General features: G+C 36.8%; 1 protein-coding gene across 3 annotated transcripts in view; it reads right to left on the bottom strand.

The window, feature by feature from the left end:
* Positions 1–24,753, bottom strand: part of PALLD (palladin, cytoskeletal associated protein) — a 200,464-nt gene that overhangs the window by 28,921 nt on the left and 146,790 nt on the right. For all 3 annotated transcript variants that reach the window (XM_071556213.1, XM_071556214.1, XM_071556215.1), the window contains one exon: positions 6,754–7,449. In XM_071556213.1, coding sequence (XP_071412314.1) covers positions 6,754–7,449 — 696 coding nt within the window. The remainder of the gene's footprint in view (positions 1–6,753; positions 7,450–24,753) is intronic.

The following is a 24,753-nucleotide window of genomic DNA, read 5'->3' as shown; positions in this document are numbered from 1 at the left end:
AAAATGAATACAAGGCAATGGCAACAAATAGTAGGACTTTACTAAGTCTATCCTCCAAAGCACAGATCCTTTCATCCTGAGAGAGGGTTTCCATGTCAAGACAGCCTGGCAGCAAACTTCCTTCAGCTGTTTTTGCACATATTTTTCACCATCCTTACAAGCCCTTATCTGGATGCATTTATCTCCTACAATTTCTGTCCTCAGTGGCACATGAATTGTCTTTCAGTCTTCTCCCAGGGATAATATCAAACCAGAAAATCTGCCAGCTGATTTATGTATCTGTATATACACTCTTTGCGCCATGCAGTTTTTAGATATACTGTGAGTATTAGGCTAGCAAAAGACAGCTAGAGAAGGCATATTTCAGGCTATCAACAGCATTAGTCTCAAGCAAACAACCACCACCACAAATGTGCAGAGAAACTAACAGCCTTGAGAATCAGGCTGCAATTCACACGGATTTTAAGCACCTCTAAAATATCCATCATTTAAGTCAGTGAGGGGGCCTGAATACAGGCACAAATGTCTGAATTCTTTGGGTCAGAAAGAGTGCAAGGAAATTGCCAAAACTGTCATTTTAATTCACACAGAGATTTTTGACAGCAAGTTTTTTGCAACCTCGGCTTGGCTCTCCTTAGTTTTGAATATTTGCCCTGACATTTGTTTAGAAGGAAGGCCAAACCAGCAGTACTTTTCATGTTTTAATTACACAGTGAGCATGCTGGATGCTATTCTCTCTTTTCCTATGTACCTTTTACAGTGTAAACAAGGGCAACAGACTGGCTGTTGTTATCCTTCCAAGAGCAAATTCCTGTTTGCAGCCAATATGGCTCAGTTTCACAGAAATCCAAATCAATTCTCTGGTGCTGAGGTAATGAACAGTAACTTGATTTTTCCTTCAAAACTAAAGTCTTCCAAAAATACAGCTAATTCCTGTCCACTTCACACTTTTTTTACTGTAAGAGCAAAATTACTACAAGCACTGTAACAGGTCACAAGCCTTGAAGCTGCAGCTGCACAGTAAAATCAGCTTAAGTCTGGTCTTGTCATACATGGTGTGGAGAGCAGGAGCTTCAGCTCTGTGCAGTAAAGTGCCATTACATGTATCTGAACTAAGGGAATGCCTGAGGAACAGACCTGGCTAAGGATGACTTGAAGTAAATGGAACAAATGTAACAAAAGTTCAATTATTTCTACCACTCAAGGTCCTGAAACTAGCTGGAAAAAAATCATCATGCCTCAGCACTGGATAAGGTCAAAACTGACATGAGTAATACATATATTTCTGAACAAGTTTGATCCCTCTTAATGATTAGATAACAAAGAATACAACTTACCTACAAACTGCATGACTACTACGGGTCTTTTTTCCTATAAAGCTTATGTTTAAAAATGCATTTTTACTCATTAAAGGAAGAATTATTACCTTTCCATTCTCCTGTTCAATTTCTTCCCATCCTGAGCAAGTTATCCCTCTGCCTCACACTGCACTGGTTACCATAGATACAAAAGCACCATTTTCTTTTCAAAAGATGTACATATATTTTGATATCAAATTAAAAAAACCCAACTTATTTAGTAACCCATAATCTTATCTGAATTTCTGGTTTTTACCAGCAGTATTTTTGAACTGATCATAAGAAGAAATTACTAAAGCAGTGACTGCTCCTGAATGTAGAAAAAGCTGGCACAGTCCTCACAGTCCTGAAGTCTAGAGAAGAACAAGTAGCATGTGAAGAAAAAGCTGGACTGGAAAAGGTATTATATCCAAAGTATTGACCTGTTCTCCAGTTGATGCAATGCTACTGGTTAAAGGTCTTCACAACTAGCAAGAACTGTATCTAGCTTTTACATTCACAGATGTTTTTGTGACATTCAGATCTGTTTAAAATAAAAAAGTCATAAAATTAAGTCCTCTGAAAAGAAAAATCTGCAAACTCAAAAAAGCAGCAAAACAATGCTATGAATATCCTCTCTTCTCAACAGATGAGTATGTGCACTAATTCTTTTAGTTAAGTTCACTGCCATCTTACAATATTCTTAGGTATCTGCAAATACCATTTTTAGAAAAAGAACTGGATAAAAACATCTTGAAAATTAAGACTTCCAGATGCAATGACTGTCAGGATACTGTTATTTGGGCTAATATCTGTGTGTCTCCATGTTACATCCTTGATCTCTGCTTTTGCACAGCTTTAATTGATTAGATCTGGGGCACAACAAGGATTTCAAAGTTCAAGTGGAACAAACATGCATTTATCGTATTTCAGAAAAGCTGATACAGATATGTATTTTATGATAATCACGTGCATGTACCTAATTAAAAGATGTTATGCTGTGCAAAAACAAACAAAAAAAGTCCCCAGTAAGAGCTGTAACAGCCACAAGTAGTACCCAAGCCAGGGAAAAATAAAGTTTAAACAAAAATGATTTAATAAACAGGAGCAATAGCTTAAGAAAGCTGGGGGTTAAGAATAAATGGAAACTAATATTCTTTGGAATTTTTCCAGTTACAGCAATACTTATCTTCAGATATGTTGTCCTGAGATTCAGGAATAAATTCAGATATGACTGAATAGGTAGCAAAGGAGGATGAAGTGAGCTCCTCAGAAGCAAAGAAACACCATGACCTTTCAACTCAATTGGATGTTGGAATTCTTAATCAAGGTACTTCCTTCTACGTAACACTATTTTCACATCAATCATAGTGTAGATAACCTCCATTTTTTACAGTTGTGACAGGCATAACTTAGAGAGACAGGAAAAGTCCAGTCCGCATAGGACAGAGAGACAGTTTACTCTAAAATGAAAGCTGACACTTGTGCTGGAAGAATACGGAAGGCTATAAGAGAAAAAGATGGAGTAGCCTGTTTTTTCCTCAGAGTGGTCACCATCATTGCCAGTTGACTAAAGGAACATGATGGTTACCAGTGTTTTTTCAATTCTATTTAAGATAGAATGCAATGGACAAGTCACAGTATACAGCTGCAAGAACAGACGAGAACCTCTGATTCAAAGGGCAAAAAAGTGCAGATCTCTTTCCGATGTTGCTATTCTCCTGATTCCCACAGGATCTCCTTAAAGATTTGGATGTAGGGTTCTAAAGGTCATTGAGACAGCAGTTAAATTTATTGTGTAGAATGATAAAAGCAGCTTATTTGATAACATTTTGCAAGATACTTTAGAAATCTTCTGTTCAAACAATGTTTTCTTTACCATTTTCCATTCCTTCTGCAGAAAGCAGTAAATCTATATTCATGCTCTTTCACCAATTCTGTGCATTCAGATTTTTTCCTGTTTGTAACTAAGGCCATATTACTGAAGATCTCTAGGAAAAGGTCTGCTTTAAGGAAAAGTGTCTACTTTAAGGAAAACCCTTAATTTTTAAAGTTGCTTTCAAAGGGCTGTATGTATAGCTGACAATACATGTTTTTTATGCTTAGAAAGAGATTCCATTTCTCCAGGTCGGATAATTCCAAACCTTTCTGTAGCAGGTTTCATACTTTGGTTTCTTAAATATTCACCAAACAGTCATCAATTCCTTCTCATGGGATTATTTTTGCTCTCAGAAATTCTCATGCAAACATACAGTACATGTGCTTACCTAGAGTTTTTAAATATACTTATTTCTGTTCTTTCACATGTAATTTTTTTGGGTTTTTTTCTGTGACCAGTAAAGACCAGATTCTAGCTTCTATAGACTTAACTGTGAATGCAACCCCCTCAACCCTGTGTTTATGTCACATTAACTCTGCTCCCTGAAGTCTTTTGCAACTGAAAACTAACCTGAGTTCAACACATCCATCCGCCCAAGTTTTCTTCAGTTAAAGGAAAGAACTGAGATTTTGAAGAACAGTGTCCAACAAACTTAGTCCAGCCAAGTTTTAGCTCAGAAATAACTGACAAGTGCTCATAAGTCCCTTTAAGTACTTAATTAGTTCTGCAGTTACACCAGCACATTGGTTTAATAATACTATGCTCTCACTAGACACAGAATCTACCCATTAACAAAAAAAGGCTTATTTCCAAAGCAAGCTTGTCCAGCTAAGACCACCACAGTCACAGCTTGAAAATGCTGATTACTACAAAGTATCTAGAGCTTACTGGAAAATTGAAATATAATTTATTCAATGGAAACAATCACTATATAATTGTTACAAATAAATGTTTAAAATATTTAAAGGTGAATTAGTAGGTACTAATAACACAAAACTGCTTTCCATTGTTTTAGATGTCCAGTAAAATCTAAAAATTCACAAGTAGGTATTCTGATAATACAAGCAAGGCTGTAAGACCACATGCTGTTAAAAAACCCCTTAAACTCCCATCCCAAACAAATAAATAACCCCCAGTGAAATGTTTTCAAATCTACCCAAAGCTAATTGGAAAGAATATTTATTCATTGGGTCAAATGAATAAATATTGCATGACAGCATTGGTTTACCTAATGCTGTCACTTGCTACCACTTTCAGGGTCCAAACCCAGGGAAAATGTAAATGCTCAGCTGAAACATTAGATCTGTAGTTGTACCAAGACTTAGCAATGAAGAAATCATTGAAGATAAATGGCTTTACTAGGATTTCAGGTGCTGAGAAAAACTCTGAATGCTCCAATTTACTCCTTGCACCCTGTCTGTACCGCACACTGTGCATCATAATTTTCAACCAATAGATCTTGGAGATCATGACACATGTGGTAAGACTACAGGCTAAGGTTATAGAGTACTGTGAGAGGCTCAGAAACTACGTTGTAAAGAGGATTTGTGAGGATGAAACAAAAGACAAAGGAAAAGAAACAAAAAGTGACAGTGGCCAAAAAATGAACTGAGACTATAGCGCAAAGCAGAAGAGCCCTAAAGCCGTGGGGGTAATGGAGGCCAGGGGAAGAATTGCTCAGAAGTGGAATGAGAATTATAGGGAAACAGAATGGTTTACTCAGCAAGACACACCAGACATTAGTAACCACCACAGTAACATGAAAAAGCAGAAGCCAGGGAAAAATTGGCATCAAAGATAAATAACAGGAGATTATGGCTTATTTCACATCACACAGTACATCTTTTACCATGCTTTAATGTTATAATTCAGATGAGAAATGCTCACTGTGTGCGTGTATATATATATATACACACACGTGTATATATACATATACACGAATTGTACTCCCATACATTCAGTATAGCTAACATGATCCAGCTCCCATCTGGACTCTATTTCCTGAGGGAATGCAGACCAAACAGCCAAGTACCTCATCTTCAGCTCAGCCCCTGAGGCTGCTGCTTTGTCAGAGTGGGGGAGGGAATGATGTGGATAGACAGACCATCATGTACACACCCAAACTGGCTGCTGTGCTTGTGGAAGTGATGGGCATAGGGAAGGGGGGAAAGACCCTCACAGAGTTGTTTCTCTGCCCAAAGATTGAAGGGAATGGAGAAAAACACAGCGAATGCTTCACGTGAGAACATGGATGCATAAGTGCAGCATAACAGGGAAAGACGGACACACAAGAGACCCAAGCTGCTGTTGTCAACTTCACAGCACACAAAAAGGAGCTCAAAGAGAATCTAGCTCTTGTCAGAACTGTATAGCTGGACTAGAGCCCTTCCTGGAAAATCTGGGGTAATGGCAGGCTTTTGTGGGATATGCTTACCAGTCAAGTTGCCAGTAAATTAATCATACAACTTTTAGCGGTCAGCATCAATAGAGAAACTCAGCCAGTGAAAAGGACACAGTAAGACAGAAAATCACAACTATTAAGAGTGCAACTGTACTATTTATTAATTTTTCTCTTAAATCTGTTTTATGGCCAGACTCCATAATGAGCTGTATGACAGAAATGAAGATAAAGAAATGCTTTTTAAAGCATATATATGATTTATTAATTTGATATCTATCCCCTTTTGCTTTCTCTTCCTTTTCATATGTTGGACTCAAATAACAGAATTTCCCACTGCAACAGTTTGTAGCTGAGCAAGTCACCTAGATACTGTAGATATGTTTGGACAAACTTCTAGACAAAGTTATAAATAAGCCTTGGATACAGCTATCCTCGTTTTTGTTCTTCAGCATGTCTCTTTGTTCTCTAAGAATGGAATGAGAGTCTAGAGCCAGTGGAAAGACAAACTGATCTATGATGAGAGCTGACATGCTCCAAAATACTATTTTGGCCTTTAGAGAAGACAAAAGGGGAAAATAAGTATGCGGAGTTGTTAGGGGAAGAGATTCTGTTTGTTTTTTATGCACTGTTTTCTAAATCCCCTCCTAAACACTTTCCCAAACTTCCTCAGAACCAAATCTCTGGCCAAAAGCTAAACAAAGTTATGACCACTTTGTTATCAGATGTATACTTTAATACCTTATACTTTCAGTATCGCAAAGCTATAGGGACTTCTGAAAAATAATCTCTTTACTTGGTATTTCTCTACCTGCACATGCAATAGGAACATAAACTGCAAATATCATGGAATATGTGAAGAACTGGGCCAAGAGAAGGGTTTTCTACGATCTCCTTCCCCCGCCCTGAGCATGCAGAGCCTTTTGCTGTTGCTTTCATATCTTCTTCAATCCAATTTAAAAGCTTTAGCCTCTCATCTTTTGTGTTTCTACTGTAGGGCTCTCTCAGAATCCCACGTCTGCAAGGGTTAAAAAACTATGTCACATCTCTAGCACAGAGGCGTTTGCAACTTATTCACACATCTCTCCTTCTCGGATAGCAGCCCAGTACAGTCACAGAGCTCATCAGCTGATACTTACGGAGGCGTCACTCCTTTCGGGAGGCCTAATGCGTTGACAGAAATGGGTGGTGGCTGGGATGGCAGCATGGAGCTGAGAAAAGCTGCTGGAGACTGGCTGGAATTAGGAAATCTAGGAGTTGGAGACAGGCTGTGGGAAGGCGAAGAAAGTGAAGGAAGAGGAGGGGGTGGAGGAGGTGGAAGTGGAAAGGAATCACACACCGGATATGTTGCAGTTGGACTAAACACAGGTGGAGGTGGGGGCGGAGGGGATGGAGAAGAAGGAGACCAGGTATACTCCCCTTCTGGAGCAAACTGCTGGGAGAAGGGAGCAACGGGCATCCTGCCAAACTGTTTCTGAGAGGCGGTTGGAGACAAAGGAGAAGGAAGACTGGATGTAGATGATCCTGAAGATGGAGTCACATAACCTGAAGCAGGGCTGATGTTCTGAGCAGCAATGAACTGCTTAGGCCGAGCATAGTTGAAGGAGCCAGAGGACTGCATGGTTGGGGAAGTATGAGAGTTAAGAATACTCATTGGCACAGGAGAGGTGACAGACTGGCTGGACTCAAGCTCCTGGAAGGAGGGGGGAGGAGGAAAGGAAGGAGAAGAGGGACGGTGCTGATGATGATCAGGTTGCTGCTGGTGATGATACCACTGGCCACTTTCTTGCTCCAGACGAATTTGGTTCTGCAGCTGCTGTATCTTTTGGGGGCCCCTGTGGGTAGGAAAAATAGACGAAAAGATGATCAAACATGCAGTACTGGTTGGGAAAGAGAAGTTCTGCTGATCTATGGTCCAGGAAAATTAAAAGGCAGGATCAATTCAGATTATAGGACCAATCCAGATAATAGAATTAAAGGTAAAACTACTGAAATTCTGAGCAAGGTTTCTTTTTGTTTCTTGAGTTTCATTCAATGGCCCTGTTTCAATAATGAGGCTGAAATATTTACCCAGTGACAACTTCAGCTGTGATTTCTGCTGTAGCCTCTGTGGGCCAATCAGACAGGCCTAATTACAGCCATACTTTTAATGAGGTGCTTGGAGACACACCATCCATGTGTTTGCAGATGAGCAAAAAGTTCTGAGAAAACATCTGTAATCTAAGGAAGTGGTGAACTGAGTGTCTCCATGTCTTTAGTCCCACTTTTTTCCCAGGCTTTATTTTCAATTGTACATCTTGAGACACATCTTAGTAGATGCTCAATACAGTTCTGCAGAACTGCTAATTGCAGTACTGTCAACTCAAATGGAAATAAGAATTTCATTTAAAAATGCAGATATTCACAAGAAGAAAAATAGAGACTAAAAAAGTTAACATGCGGGACCACTCAAAATTGTTAATTAAGTAAAAATAAAAAAGAAACAGAAAAAAAGCAAAATGCTCAGCAGTGAAGCAAACTAAATCATGCACTGGTTTTTTTTCTTTTTTTTTTTTTTTTTCCCGTCCAGCTGTTTGAATGACATTAAGCTCAAAATTAACTGTGTGGTCTATCATCTGAAAATACGTCAGACTGACTTGCTCAAAAATTGTCATTTCCAGCTGGAAATCATAACTTTATCTGAATATTCCCCACATCCACAAAGTTTCAACATATGCACATATACCTTTTCTGTATATTTTATATATAAATATTTTATTATATACAAGTGTGTCATTGTTTATATATAATTTAGGTCATTTAAGCAGAAATTTTAGAAGCAGTCTGCTTAATGCATGGCATATGAATGTATGACTCTTGCACAACAATATACTTTTGTTGGTAGCAACAAAACTAGAAATTGTAATAACCTCATATTTTCCACTTGAAGATTAATTTTGATATTCCAACCATCTACATTTCCCAGAAAATGTTTTCTGACAATAATTCTGCTTATGGTCTCATGCCAAGGGTTATTGCTTAGATAAGAAGAAGGGAAGAAAGCTTTTTTAGGACAGAAAACTGAAAAATCAGTTATTTACATTTAACAGTTGCCTTTTTGGTTGCCGTTGTAAAGATGGTTCAGTTCTAGCAATGTCTCACCAACAATATATATTTCAGCACTTAAAAGGAGATGACATTTTTCTTTTTGATTAGATCAGGAACAACATCATCTAAATGTTTTGGTTCACTTGTAGATTTTATAATTAAATTTGTAATGTTGACAATAGAAACTCTAAATCCTTGTCAGTTCAACTTTTCACTCTACAGGACACAGGCTGAAACTTATTCTTCTGCTTTAGCTAAATTACACAGAAGTTTCCTTTCTCCAAATAAGTTAAAACAACAAAATTTTAGTCCCCATTATCATTCAACTTTTTTTGTTGAGGACAGAAACACTTCAGGTCACCTCTGACTGGACAGAGAAAGTCCTGTAAGATTACTACTTTCAGCTCAGTCTGTATCTTTAGTCTGAATATCTGCAGACTTATGGTCCAATATTTCTAAAATTATTTACAAACACTACTTATTTTATTTTCCGCCATAATAACCATATTTATTTTTATTACAGAGAGACTAACCTAAAAAAAAAAAGAAAAAGGGGGAAATTTAGCATTGTAAATGGTGTGTTGAATATAGAAGAAACTTAGCTGTCTCCAGTATTCCTCTGTTTATCCAATATGTGCTGAAAGCAAGTCAGAGTGTCATGTCTTGAGACGTTTTTATTTTCATGTGCCAAATCACATGGAGCTGTGCCCGGCCAACAGCATAACACAAATGCCCATCTATGGCCCTGTCAAAGGTACCACTACAGCCCTGCCACTGCTCTGCTGCTGCACCCAGCCAGGCAGAAGCAGAGACCAAATCAGGGTGTGCCTATGGCTACAAAAGGCTGGCAGGCAAAAGTGAGGCTGCTCTGCTCTCACACTAAGCTTGACCTGAGACCATGGGAACATAAATATCTGTATAACAGCCCAGTACAATACTAATTCCAGTTGAAAAGCTTTCAATCAGCTTAGAGTCCAGACAAAGCAAGTGCATGTCTACTTGAAAAACAACACCCAAGCACAATCATTATCACATCAATCCATGTGGCAAAAGCCACAAAGACTGTCTTAGAGCAAATTTTCATGCTAGTTGTAATAATGCACAATCCTCATCTGCAAAGGAACATTCTCCACCTCAGAGCTCTTCTTCTAATATCAGATACTGCCCTATGGTTATTTCTTTTCTCGAGCAGGTGTGTCCTACCGATGTGTCATTATGAAGAAGAAAAGACCAGAAAAGTGTATCAAATCACAAATGTTCTTTGGAATGGCAATGACAGCAGTGGAAGTTCTACAGAGGTAGGTCCCTGAAAGAGAACACTGCTGTGACAAAGATATTGAGAGCCCAGCAGTCAACATGAGGCAAGGGAATCAGCCCACTCTGTTGCCCTCATCAGCAGAGAAACAAAGAAGGGAATTAGAGTTCATTTTTTTGGATGAGTTTACAAGAAAAACTAATTTGATTGTAATTACATCCTCTTTCCAATTAGCTGAAATATGTTTTGTAATCCCAGTATTTTAAAGGGCACACATGCTTTCAGGGAACACATCAAGCTTGTTTAAACAACAGAGAATAAGTTTTTGGTTTTGCCAAATAATTAATTATAACAATATATGAATGAACATTTAAAAATATTTTTTTAGAAAATTTAATCAGTAAATGGTGAAAGTAAGTAAAGTGAATATTGAGAAATTTCATCAGCTCGGGAAAAAGCAGGCCTAGTAGTACATAAATATTTTCAAAAGGTCTGCCTCAGTATTTGATTTTTTTCCAATACCTGGTATTTTTAACCAAGATTTTTATAAACATTATTGGGTGTCCTAATAGGTATGCTAAAACAGTTAAAAAATGCAAACACAGTAGAGCAACAATATCTCAATGAAAGCAGACATTAGTTACAACAGAGGGGAGGTTTCTGGCACACATTGCTTGTAGGAACAGCTTCAGGCACAGGTTCAGTTCTGAACCTGCTCAGTAAGGTGATGACTTTCAGAGCTAAACAATAGCAAGAAACATTTGGAAACAAATGTTCAAAGGGACGACTAGAGACACGAGGCATTAGGTTTCTTAGGGGGCAACTATGGCTGCCAATACATACAGCATAGTTTAATAGCTACTCAAGAATTCATATGGTATGCACTTGGTTTAAAATATAATGATGTCTTATCTTTTTATTCCATTTTCTTAATGCTTTTTTTTTACTGATACATTCTTTGTATCACATTGTTTCAGAAATTGATAGTGCAGTTGGTGACTTTGAGCATTAAACTGGTAACAACCACCATCAAGAACTGTAACTCCAAGTCCCGGACACAGTGAAATTGAGGAGGGCACACAGATAGATGGTTGTACCTCTCTCACAGTCTCTCTAGGGAATGGCTACTGGATTGGAGAGGGCAATACAGCAGGTGGCATTTTCAGGGATGCAATAAATCCTTCATACTTCAGTTCTCTCCTAGGCTCATTGACATGTTCCCAATATTAAGATATGTATCAGCTCTATCTTACATCTCTGGGTTGGTGAAGAACCAAGATTAAGTGGGTTTGAAATTCCTGATTCCATCCCTCCTGATCTTAACAAAAGAAAAGGAGCAAATGGAAAGCAGACAAAGAAAAACAATTTTTGTATGTCAGGTATGGAAGAATAATCTCAGTTCTTTCTCAAGTAATTACTGAGCAAAAGCAGACCAGTCCCATATCACAATCCTACTAGCAACCTGCTCTTTGCTGCACTTTTGGAGCAATATACAAAATATAAATCTGAAATGAAAGTACAGCAACATTTTAAATAAAAAACTAATCAGAATTAAGCACAACTTTAAAAGCTTGAGTAGTTTTCCAAATGGAGATTCAAAACCAAAGCCAGAAAATCTCTGTGTTTTTATTTTGGGGTAACAACTACTCATCTCCACAAAATCTGCCTTCCAATGAAGATTAGCTTCTAACTCAATGCTATTGCTTCAGAATCATGTCAGAGCTCTATCAAAAGGGAAGTGGTCACCTGTTGTGTTAAAAGGCAAGAGCTCTTCTCACTGGCTTCCATGTCACCACGTCTCTGTGTAGAGATGCACATTTTATATATTACATTTAGATATATCTATAGTTAGGTATTTATACAATAAAATCCTGGATGATTTTTTCAAAATCTATTAATTTATTAAAAATAAAATGTATCACATACATCTCTCTAGCTTCTTGGCAGCCCAACTGGATAGCTGCTAGGCAGAGCAGGAATGGAGAATTGGAAGCAGTGGGAGCTTTGGAGCTGCTCCATCAATAGAAGATTCCCAGTGCTTCTGCATCTGTGGGTCCCAGGCAGCTGGCAGGGTAGACTTGCCAGGTACTTGTTAAGGTACCTCTTAAAGACACTATTTAATTTGCTTTCTACAACCACAACATTTGTATTTTACTGACATAAATGGCACTGTTAAAAATTAGTAATTTTCTAAACTACTTCTGAGAGTTACTATTTAAGAAACTAAAATGAATATACCAGCCTATCCAAAATCTGACAGTAATCACCAAGATCTGGAATTCTACTCTGAAAAAATTCCTAATATAATTTGATGTTTTCCACCAGATTTATCAATGATTGAGAGTTATTAAAATGAAAAAAAAAAAAACAAAAAAACAACCAAACCCCAACCCTAACTGAGTCTAACAGTGAACTAATTAACAGCTATACAGAAAATAAATACTCAGAATCCAAAAGTAATTCCAACTAAACTGTCCAGTGAAGGAACACTTACTCATTTTTAGAAATGTTAAAAATATACAGGTATGTCAAGGGAAGAAGGTGAACTAAAGGGAGAACAGAATGAATACATTGCAATACTGCAATGTATTCAACACATAGACAGCCTTCAGCCTGTATCAATACAAACACATTTACTTAAGCAATAGGTTTCCTGATGCTGAATAATACTTTGTATTGTGAAGAAAAAAAATGTGGACTGTTTTAAATGGTGCAAGGGTTTACATTTATCTAAGACTGGAATTATCAGTTAAAATAAAAATGGCAGGGAAGGGAGATATGGAGAGGACAGGATGGGGGAATGACAGCAATGCACAAAACCAGTATCAGTCTGGGTTCTACTCCAAATATATACAGATGTATATTTTGTCTATAGTAACAAATTACAGGGAGGATGCACATTGTCACTACAATTTAAACCTCGTGCTGAATAACTGGAGAGCTGTAACCAGTAACAATCCCCACCAGCTGTAACTTTCTAACGTTTTTATTACTCTTCCTTCAAGCTGAACAATTTGAAAATGCAGATTCACAACAAATAACATTCCCATATTTCAGGTTAATATACAGGAGCATTTATTATTAGTTTTGCTGTAACCTAACACTCTCGGGAAAAGCAATATAGTGCAAGAGCTAAGACAAGCACTGTATCATCTGAGAAACTTCATACACACTGCATGTGAAACCATCTGCATTGTTTGTGAACCCTCTTGTAAGGAAGTCCTGCTGTAATTTGGCTGTTAAAAACCTTTCCATCCATCCTAAAAAGTGGTAGTTGTACCTGTGCCCATTTTCCACTATGGTTTGATTATCTGTCAAAGGCATCAAGGTAATTTCTGCACTAAGGAAACCAACAGTAGAGATAGTGCCAGTATTCAGCAAACACAAGCAGTTCTCTTATAGACAGGAACTATTTTTCACCCCTCAATACCACTGCAGGGACATTTTCCAAAACATGCACCAGTGAGATAACACATTTAGCTTGGGTACAGAAAGAGAGGAAATTGTGCTCTTGTACTCATTCATTGTTCCCAAAAGTCATAAAGATACAACACAGCTTTAGCAAAAAGGCTGAACTTCATATCTCTGGTAGGGTTAGATCATGAGAATTAGTTTGGTAGTCAAAAATCTGTCTGGGTTGGTAATTCAATAGTGTTGCATAATGAGTGCACAGGCAAAAAAGTGATGGATAGAACAGTTAAAAACTTACACAAGTCATAAGTTTTACTGATATAGGAAGGAAAAAGTGTTTTGTTATTAGAGCTAAATTGTAATAAGGCATTAATAACAACACAGGATCCAATTTACAGCTGAAATGGCCCAAAGTTTAGGAAATCATTACTTGGAAAGCAAGAATGAACTGGCCTGCAAGCAGAAAAACAGGTCCTCTGCCTCTAATTATACCATACCACATGGAAGGTTATGTTTTGTGCTGATTGGTATATATTCAAAGAAAATATGTGAAGAAAAAAAATCAAAGTATGAAAAACTGTACTAGCCTAAATCCAAAAAAGTGAACAGAAGAAAAAATGTAGTACGATACATTTTCTCAGTGCTGCCACTGGAACAACATATGTACAGTTTTTTAATAAAAATTAAATATATTTACATATTTATTTTAAATTTAATAAATTTTATTAATAATACGCTTTATAAATCTTTACATTTCATCTACCACTAACCACCAAAGTTTGGAGACTTGTTTCTTTTTATGCCTACTCACCATTTGTTACAGTGAGCTTAAAACTGGACCTTTGTGCCTTCAATATTTACATTCCAGTATCTGTCAAATGTCTGTCAAATGATACTTTTGAGAGGAAGAATGGACATCATATTAAAAAAAATAGAGCAGCAATTGGATGGCCTGACATTAAATGGAGCACATAGTTGCTCTCAATGTGTTTTTAGGAAAATTAAATTTTTTACTATGTTTTAAAAATACTCCAAGAAATTAAGGTACCTTTAAAGACTAAATTCTAAGCACTTTTACCAGCTGCTCTGTATTCCCAAACACTTCTGGCATTTGAGCAGGTTGCTGCCCCAGGTAGATCTGGGATATTACCAGCTGATAGTCTGTTACTGAAACTCACTGGAAGTATTCTATTCTTAAACTACCATATGAAAAGAAACGACAATAAATAAATAAATATATAAGAACTGGTAATTAAAGGAAACAATTATATACTTCTCCGATTTCCCACAACAACACGATGGTGTCAGCCCCATATGAATGCCATAAAGGTTTAGTGCTATAATATTCTTGCTGAAGACTTTCTGTATACACAAAAATAAGCCCCTCCAACAATATGCTCTGCCTTTTATGAAGGAGGAAAATCATCAGGAGGTAAGAGCAACTGCTCAAGATAGTAATAATCTTTCAGTCTGGTTCTCAGGAGCATTGGAAACGGAAAATAACATTACAGCACCGCTCACTACTTTTGTGACATTTATTCAACCAATGTAATCCTAACACAAATATCTCTGGCTTGATCCAGCACAGGACACTATATCCCTGTCATGCAATTCAGGCTGGTAATCATAATGAAAGTTATGTCAGTGAAAAGAAAAATGCTTAAACGGACAAGTAATTGTGAAGCCACTTTGCACGCTGCAAATTTTTATGTGCATGTGAAGTTACTGCCATACCAGGGATTGGTATCATCCAGAGACATCTGCAGATCTGAATTTTTCCTCCCAAATGCCTTCATAGCTGTTTAAAAAAGCACTGGTGAGGCCCATCTCATGCATTAATTGCAGAAACAACAGCCTTTCACTGTTGCCCAGCTTTTGTTCTCTGGCACCTGAAACAGTGAAAAATAATTAGCCCTCCATATAACAGAGCTGCTTGGCTCCAGCTGCAGTTAGGTTTCCTCAGGTATGGACAAACCACTTCAACTTTCTTCCCCAAACAGGTTATCTGATAGAAAAAGCTCTGGTTAAGTGAAATACTCATTTAGTTGCAAACAAACTGAATATTAAAAAAAGAGCTGAAGTGTCCTCAGTGTTTGCATGTGCTGCTGCATGGCACACAAATATTTTTGCAGAGTTGGCAAATGGTCATTCTGTTCATGCCCAGCAGACTCTGTGTGCCACACTCCTCACGGAGCAGAATGAAAACTCCAACATGCACCAGCAAAAGAGCTGCACAGAATATTTTAGTAAAATGAAACCATATGACAGTGTGGAATGTATACCTTATGTAAGACCTAAAAGAACTCTTTATAGACTTGGCTATAACAGGAGACATAACTTTATCTGTGCGTGTAGACTGATAACCTCTTTTTTTAATTGTATTTTTTTCTTATCAGCAACTTACATCAATTTCAGTGATAGCTGCCTTATGAGTACTTTTGTAACCTAATTTTTATCAAGAGCAATCTCTTAAGATTGAGATCTCCATTAATCTTGCTAGACAGATTTTGAAAATATAATAGTTTATGGGGCACTGCCACTGTTTACCCAGACATACTACAGAAGTGTGAGGTTTGTGTTTGTTTGTTTTCAAAAGGCATCTTTCATCACAAAGAGAAACATTGTATACTGAAATTACACTAGTTTGGACAAAGACACACAACCTGAATTAGCTTCTTGTGATGGTAACATATAATTTTAAATAGAATTTCCTTGGTAAATAGATGCAGTGTTTTAACAGGAAGATTGTTAGCTAAATGTACAGTACATTGTTCTGAAAAGCTTAAATGTAGTACCTTATGTATAAATGGCAGTGCAAATAATTTCTTTTGTACTTTTGAGTGAAAGTACATTCCATAAACATGATTCACTTCAAGTGCTATTATTACTGTATCAAGGAACCTTGAGTATGGAAGACTTACATAGCAAGGACTTTTTTCCTGAAATAAGCTGAACCTTAAGTGATACATAATCACATAAAAAAGGAGTCATACAGGTAACTGTGTAATGATAAACACTCACTATGGACAAATGATGCCCCAGTGTGTCTGAACAGCTCACCCCGTCTCTAGAACTGTTTGGAATCTTGCTTAGCTCTCACTGGAAGCAGTAACCTGCTTACCCAGAGAAAACAAGAGGAAGCACCATGTTTCATTTTTCTCAAATGAAAGAGTGACTAACATTGTGACTGGCCAAAAACAAAGGAACCTCACAGACTGGCAGTTTTGCTAAGAGGACAGTAAGAACACATCTGCATTTGGGATTTAGCTTCTACCAGAAAGGTACTTTTGAAGCAAATTTCCAACCGTTTCCCACATGCTTATTCTTCAGTTTGCATCCAAGAGAAGCCTCTCAAGAACATGAACCATCAAGTGAAACGAACTAAAAAACTTGAGCCACTAATGAGCTTCAGCTCATGGTAACAGAGTAGAGCTAGTCCAAAGTGAAAAAACAAAACCCCAGTCAGTGACCATGAAATATATAGTGTACATATCATGCCCTCAGCATGTTTTATGCTCTACAGAGCCACCCTTTTTTCCGTGTACTCTTTGCTAATGTAGGTGATGCACACAGAGTAGATGTATAAACAACCATGAGGTGCTAGCTGAACAATATGATCCAGCTGGCTTTTAAAAATAAGGATGCATGCAACCAGAGGTTCTGGCTTTATATTCTGTGTGTCAATTTCTGGAAGTCAAACACATGTCTTTCAAAACAATTATGCTGAAAATTAATTTATTTGTTTTATAGAATTTTCTTCATAGATTTCTTCAGACTTTCAAAGTACAATGTACTGATATGTAATATATATAAAAAATGGAGTATGTTGCATATTATTCAAAATTTACATATTCAGAGACAATGTATTGACCCATCCTAGTCAGCAATTTTACTATTTTTATGTTGTATTACACGTTTTACTACTTGACTGCCTGCAGCTGGCCACCAGAAATAAGTTAATTCCACTCCTCCCATTTGCCCTGCAGTAAAAACCTCCTAGACAAAACAAATGTGTCTTTCTTGCCTTCAGTTTGATCACAGTGTAGTTTATAAAAAGCTAGTTAAAAAGAAAAGTCTATTTTCCAGGATTTAAACCCATTTTGTCTAACAATTATGAAGGAAGATTCTCTCTTTAAGGACTCACTATTTTGGTGATTGAAGAACCTTCTTAGCCCAGACCTGAACACTCTTGGAGAAAGACTATTAGAAACAGCACTTCTCTGATTTAAGGGTCCCAAGTTATATATTCCATATTTATTAAGATTAGATTTATGTTAAAACGAACATTATAGAATGGATGGCAAGAATACTGGTTTACCTCTTCTTACAGTAAAGTCAACTTTGTTTATCTTGACCGACAGCTGTTTGTTTGTTTTTATTGTTCCCATTGAAAAAGGTTTTGACATTAAATTGTTAGTAGTCTGCACCTTATTCCTGCCCATGGCAGGGTGGCTAGAATTAGATGTTCTCAAGGACCCCTCCAACCCAAACTGTTGTATGATTCTATATATAAATTGTTTTCTTAAGTACTTAGATTACATTTGGAAACTACTGGTAAATTCCTGTTAGTAAACTGAACTTAAAAAAATAATCCATGCTTTGTTTCCATTATTGGAACTGCTAATAAGATGTAAAAGTAACAATACACATCTTTCAAACTGAAATCAACACTGTGTATAAAACCTCTTCAAGTATCACAACAGCTTGGACTCCAAGCTATCCTTTACCTCACAAACAGCTGAGATAGGAAAAAGAAAATCAGGCTGTGCTTTAATAAACAACCAAGAGTTCCATATCAAAAATGTAATTTTGGACTTGGGGATTACTTCAAAAACTGAGGGATACTGACAATACCCAAACTGGTAGCAGAGAGAGCATCAGTGGAGATAACATGGTTCTTCCCATATGAACCATGAATTCCCACATGATCCTCTGTTTCTCTCAGTAATACTCAGATCATGGTGCAATATTGGTGTGTCCTCATATTTTCTTCTCACTGAGCTCCCTCTCTCTAACTGCTTTCTCCTCATCTATCTCTTGGCTAAGCTATCACTACCTCTTCACCATCTCTTGTGAGCTTCACAAGACCTACCTAAGGTGAATGGATACCCAAATTCACTCCCCTAAAACACCCTCCTCTACCGCAGTTTTCCACAGTGAACACAAGGATAGTCATTCTAGGTCTTAGAACTTGCATGACCGTTATGTCTCTGGGCCAGTGTCCTTAAACTACTCCATAGTCACAAATAAAATTTACACAGTATATTGATCTTGTTTATCATTTGAAAGATCCTCCTGTTTTAGGAAGAAACCTCAAACACTGAGCAAGTGTACACAATAACAAAAACATTTGGATGATTTGAGGTCAGCTAACTGATTAGACAATTCATACAAAATATGATAATAATTTACTGCAGAAAAATGAGTAATTACATGAAAGTAAAAAAGCTAGAGACACCAAAGAGCATTTAAAAATTTTTGTCATAAAGGTATAAAATAAAGCTGAGATATTTAAGTTCTCCAACTAGTTGTGCTATATATTAGGGAAGGTGAGCACCCAGATTTGCAAAAAGACTTTGCTGCTTAGTATTTTTGTTTGGAGGAAAATAAATTCATTCCCCTTCAGCCATCCTCTTTCTCATGCCAAAACTCTAAAGAGCCCATGCACTTAGACTTACCAATTAATTACACTCTCAGGCCCTAAAGGCAGTGTTGTCTGAAGCTGCCCATTTTTTTGTCATTTAATAAACCTTCAGAGACTGCAGTTTTCCAAATAAATTTCAGGACTTCAATATTAAAGTTATTTAAATAATCAGTAATCCACCAGGCCCTAGTTTCAAAAATGGGGAAACAAATGCTGAGCAAGAATTGATAGTGCATAATTTTTGCTGTACACTGTCCAGGCTATACTTCACAGATTAGTTATGTCTGACCTTCTACACTAGGGAGAACATTTGCCCTCAAGAGTCTAATACTAGAATGGCATCTCATGATCCAAGATTTTTTGTTTTGTTTAAATTTGTCTAATGTTTAAAATCTGATATTTGAAATTAAGAGGAATCTGTAAGGCAAAAGGCCCAGCTTCACATACTTCATAATTGCAGGAAATGTTTTTCGACCCTTAGTTGACTCAAAACTTTTTCTCATGATTTTTGTCAGCATGATCTACTTCCCCAATGAATCACTCAGAACGAATGAGAAAAGATCTGCATACTTGAAAATAGCAACAGAATCTTGCAATCATTTTGAAATCAACTTATATTACATAGCTTTATATTTCCAAAACAAGCTCCAGATGTCTAAAACAGTAATACTTGATTTGTGATAGGACTAAAAGATCATTTGCCTTTTTCTTCTGGCCTACAGCACTTTAGTTTGATGTTATGTTGCTCTAATTCTTCCAGTCAAAAGGAGATGCATAAGGAAATATTCTCATCATCTCCTCTTTGGCATCTTACTTACATGACTTGCAATACAGCCCCCTAGGGAGTCAGTGAAACCTCCAGAGTGCAGTTCAGAGTGTGTAAATTAGATGCTAAATGTCAGAAAGTATGAAGAGTCTCTTAAAGAAGTCTTTAGAAGTCATCCAAATAAACCACAGGCTTCAAAATGAAGGTAGGCGACTCAGACTTCAGCAGAAAATATATAAAATTTTCAAAGCATCCTCAGTAATGCAGATAAAAATAACAGTACCCAGAATTCTTTCCCCCACCCACAGCCTGGTAGCTCATGAGACAACTGAAGAACTCATAATACATCACATGGTTTCACAGTCACCCTAGGCTTAGCATTTAATTTATTAGTTTTAAAATACCAATTTTTTTTCTCATATGCATTATGCAGTTAGCTAATATGTCAGCTCTTATTTATCAGCAGTTAACAAATGTACTCAGCTACTCTTGATGGGGAATATTCTTTTAGGTGGAAGTAGTATCAGGGAGGATCCATAGTTCCAACACTACCACACCCAGCTAGTGTCACCATGTAGGAGTAGAATTAATAGAAAAGGTCAAATTGTTTAACAGCATTATGAAGTAACATTGTTATAGTCAGGAAGAAATCTTGTGATTATTTATCAACTCCATCAGCTGTAGAACAAAGAGCTGAACATAAGCCAGGCAAAAGAAATATACTCATTGAAAAGGAGACTCATTTACTCATTTAAAAAGCAGTCCTAAAGAAATTTAGAGAAGGTAATCAACAAAAGATATGACAAAGTGATTTTAAACATTACAAAAAAGCCCCCACAGTATCCTACTGTATTCTGTACGAAGATGAATGTAAATATTTCAGAACAAAAGCTCAGACCAGAGTATGGCAAGAGCAGCTTTAGTCACATGGGTTAATGGGAGGATTAAGTCAGATTAAGGTAATTAACATAATTGTACTTTATGTTCCTTACACAATCAGTAAAATAGTTCATTTAAAATGTTAAACAATGCTTTTCAGCACAGAAATACATATCTTGCAAGTATAAATGCTAAAAGATACCCTAGAGCCTTTCTATGCAACAGGAGCAAACCTATATTTACTTTTCCCCAGTTCAACCTGTTTTATTTCAATAAGATGCCCCTAAATCTTTTTACAATTATTTCCATTGCATATAAACATAATCTCCTGGTATTAGTAAATTAACTTGTCTAAATATAGCAAGGAGCACTCGTGTTTTATGGGGCATTTTCTGTGGTATGCAGCTAATATAAATAAAATGAGCAGAGAAGTTGGCTGTGTTCCACTGACATTACATCACTTTTCCTTAATAGGAAACCTCTCTGCAACTTAACATCTTGCTTTAAACACTCAGAAGTGTCCACAAAGTCTTCAGTGAGGATCATCATATAAGGCTAGCAGTTAGCTGCAAAGGGCTAGAACAGAGAACAGGATCTCCCAGTACAACATGGAAAAGAGAACCTCTAGCAAAAACCACCTTTAAAATATCACCAGCTACAGAACAAGGGAGTTTCATAATCTCTTAGAAAAGATAAATGTAAAATGTACATGATTCCTGGGAAAAGGAAAGGATGAAGTTCTTATTCCTATGATGTTACTTGTATAGACTCAGGAGTTTCTCTAGAAACCCTAGAAAGCAACAAATTAAAAGGAGAGGTCTAATCCACCAGGACAGAGACATAAGCATCTACTATAGTTTCATTTACTGCTTACTCTTTGTGTTCCTAAAAAAACCCCCAAATCCTCTATTTTCTAGTACCATCATTATGGTCCCTTATTTTTAGTGTGACATTATTTTGAAGAAATTAGTTCATTATTGTAATTATTGTAAAATATTATATGATTATATTCACTATTATATAATATATTCATTTAGTAAAAGGCATGTTGCCACCCATACAGGTTGAGCTCTTCACCAAAGACAATAGGACTCCTTGACTGTACACAGTAACAAGAAATTATATGTGCAGCAAAACCCAGTGGACCGTAAGGTTCCTCTGAGAAAAAGAGTCCTTGCACTCATTTTTTCACATCTATTACTGAGACAAAAAGCAATCACATAGTACATGAAGAATAAAAGAGGCCAAAGAAATTTATGTTCATGCTGTAATTAATATAAACATAAATTCAAGTTATTGTATTTCTAATGTGCAATTGCTAAACAATAACACAATTCCTGCTTCAAGTCTGCATGCTGTATTTGCTGGCATGGAATTTTATAGTGAACATAATTTATTTATGCACTGTCACACAGACAGACACAAACACAAAAATGCATTTACCACAGTACAAAAAGTCAGGGTAGGTCATTTTGTCCTCTACTTTTTCCAAAAAAGTTTGAGACAAGTTCACTGAGCGGCTCCTACGGCTTTTAGTTGCAGCTGTGCAGCACACAGTCTTTAAAAATCTACAGTAAATGTTGCCATGTTTACATCAGTGAATCTCAGTAAAGAAAATACTAATCAAGTAAAGGTATGCAGAAAATAAACCTACAGTACACTGAATATCACTGTGAATGCTCTTATTTAGGAACCATGTGGTCTTACAATACAATGGATTGTCTGTCCCCCTTACTCACTTAGACATCCCCAAATACTTCTGTGTGCCCTACCCTGTTCTTTCACATCCAGTTTTGATGACACAACAAGCAACAGCTTCCCAAACTTGTGTAAAAAAATTCAGGAATCAAACCAGCAGCCTGTGTGCTCAGGCACACAGACATACCATTGAAACCAGTAAGAGCAACAGTAATTCAACTAACAATGATGAATGACATCATCTGCTTCAAAAATTGTAATAAAAACCCCTTCCTGTTAAGCAGTATGGCAGAATTTCTCAGAAGCTCAAGAGAACTTTTTCTGCTGAATGACCATGGTAAAGGCAAGATTTTAACAAGTGGTAAAGCATTGGAAGATGCTGCCCAGGAAATGGTGAAGTCACCATCCCTGGAAGTGTTCAAGAAACATGTGTGGATATGGCACTCTGGTACATGGTTTGATGGTGACTGTGGTGATGCTGTGTTAGTGGGTTGGACTCAATGATCTTAAATGCATTTTCTAATGATTCTATGAAATCCTGAGAAAACTCACACAATGAAGTCTCAGAAGAAACCATACCATCATCTGCTGAGTAGCATTTTAAAGTATCTAGAATTATTGAAACCAGAAGGTATCTCCTTCAATACCAGCTAAGTATCACTCAGTTAACTTCACCTTAACAACCAGTTGTTTTCTGCAGTACGTTTAACCTACAGTTTAGAAGTGTTGCTTTACCCTCTGTTTTGGGCTAGCAAACTGAAACTAGAACTAAAGGAAGAGTAGGGCTGGTGGAATTATAGAGGTGGAATTGTACCAGAAAAGATACTACCACAACAGGTACTCCAAATTACTTAGGTGTACATACTTATTATGGAACAGAAAAGTTTAATGAAGTACAACGAATTAACCTTGACACTTCCTAAAGGGTTTATAATTTTATGTTATTCCCAGCCATAGCCTGACTTGACATAGCCTGAATATGATGTACAACACTGTTATTTCCGACTGCTTACATATTCTTCAGTTTTTAGGCCAGTCTGTAAATTCATTGACAGCAGCAAAGGTAATCCTGATTTTACTGGGCAACAAGAAATCCAAACATGCCACAGATAAATCTCAAGAATTAGCACCTCAATTAGAATTTGATTAGAAAGACAATTACCCAAAAGTACTGGACAAAATCTACTATTACAATAACAAAACTATTAATATTTTCTGAAAAAAAGGCATTGAAATGGTTCTATTAAGCCAAAACCATGATAGTTTAAACTATCATGTCATTGATCACACAACATGCCAATCTGCACTTCAATGTGCTCTATTCATACGACAGACCAGATAAGAGAGAACAAGAATATTAGGCAGTCAGTAATTCACAGGACAAACAATTAATTTAGACCTGAATGGATACACCTCAGAGTATCCAAGGAAACACTAAATTGCTTCTCAGTTAGGGAAATACATTTTTCATGTCTCCCATCTTCTAAAAATCTATATCACCACCTCTTTTCCATCCTTAATGCATCATGTTGCCATTAATTAAATTATTCTACAAACTTCACCAGTGGTCAGTGATTTTAGCAAACCCTAAAATTTCCAAAATGAAAGGCAATTAATTGAGAAATTAAACATATTAGTAGCTGCCTTCTTTTTAAGTGACTCTTGACAAAGACATTTTCAATTCCGGTGAACAACCTGTAACAAAACTTTTGAGGAATCTGAGGTAATTAAGTAGAGGAAGCATTTGAGAATAATCTCAACAACCAACCACCAAGATTACCATCAGTAACTCGGGAAGCTTGACAGCAAATTTCCGTGTTTCTGCCTCTATCACAAAGAGCCAATAATAAAGACAGAAAAAATTTCCCTAACCCAGAAGCACATTAAGTATTATTTAATTATGAATTTGTGAAGATTTTTAAAAAGGTACTATTCACATGATTTAAAAATCTCTCCCAAACATCCCCAAACAAACTTTGCTCTGTCGGTACTGGAAATTCTGGCAGACATAATAAACCTTTTGGGAAAACAGAGAAGTTACTTAGTAAAAATAGTGGGCATTTCAGAGCTCTATATATATTCATACAAAATTCACTCACCTCCCCCAGCTTTCATCTACTGCAGATCAACTTCCTGCTTAAAAGCATTCCAATTCTATTCTGCTCTGCTTTTTATCAATGAGCATGTTCCTCTAAATATTAGCATTGCAAACAGTTCCTCTAATTCAGTACTCTTACAAGAATTCACTCGGTAAACAGGGCCTGTCTCTTGCATTTGTGGAGAGTAATGCTTAAAGCACTAACATCTATGTTCTTAATCCAAAAAAGGACATAATGGGAGTGCTGCTTTTTAGCTGCAAACCCACAATTAGCCTCGATGGTCAGCAGACTTCTTTTCAA

Source organism: Pithys albifrons, chromosome 5 (genome assembly GCF_047495875.1).
Source record: "Pithys albifrons albifrons isolate INPA30051 chromosome 5, PitAlb_v1, whole genome shotgun sequence".
Lineage (NCBI taxonomy): Eukaryota > Metazoa > Chordata > Aves > Passeriformes > Thamnophilidae > Pithys > Pithys albifrons.
Note: the sequence above shows the minus strand (reverse complement) of the source record. Positions and strands in the feature narration are given on the sequence as shown.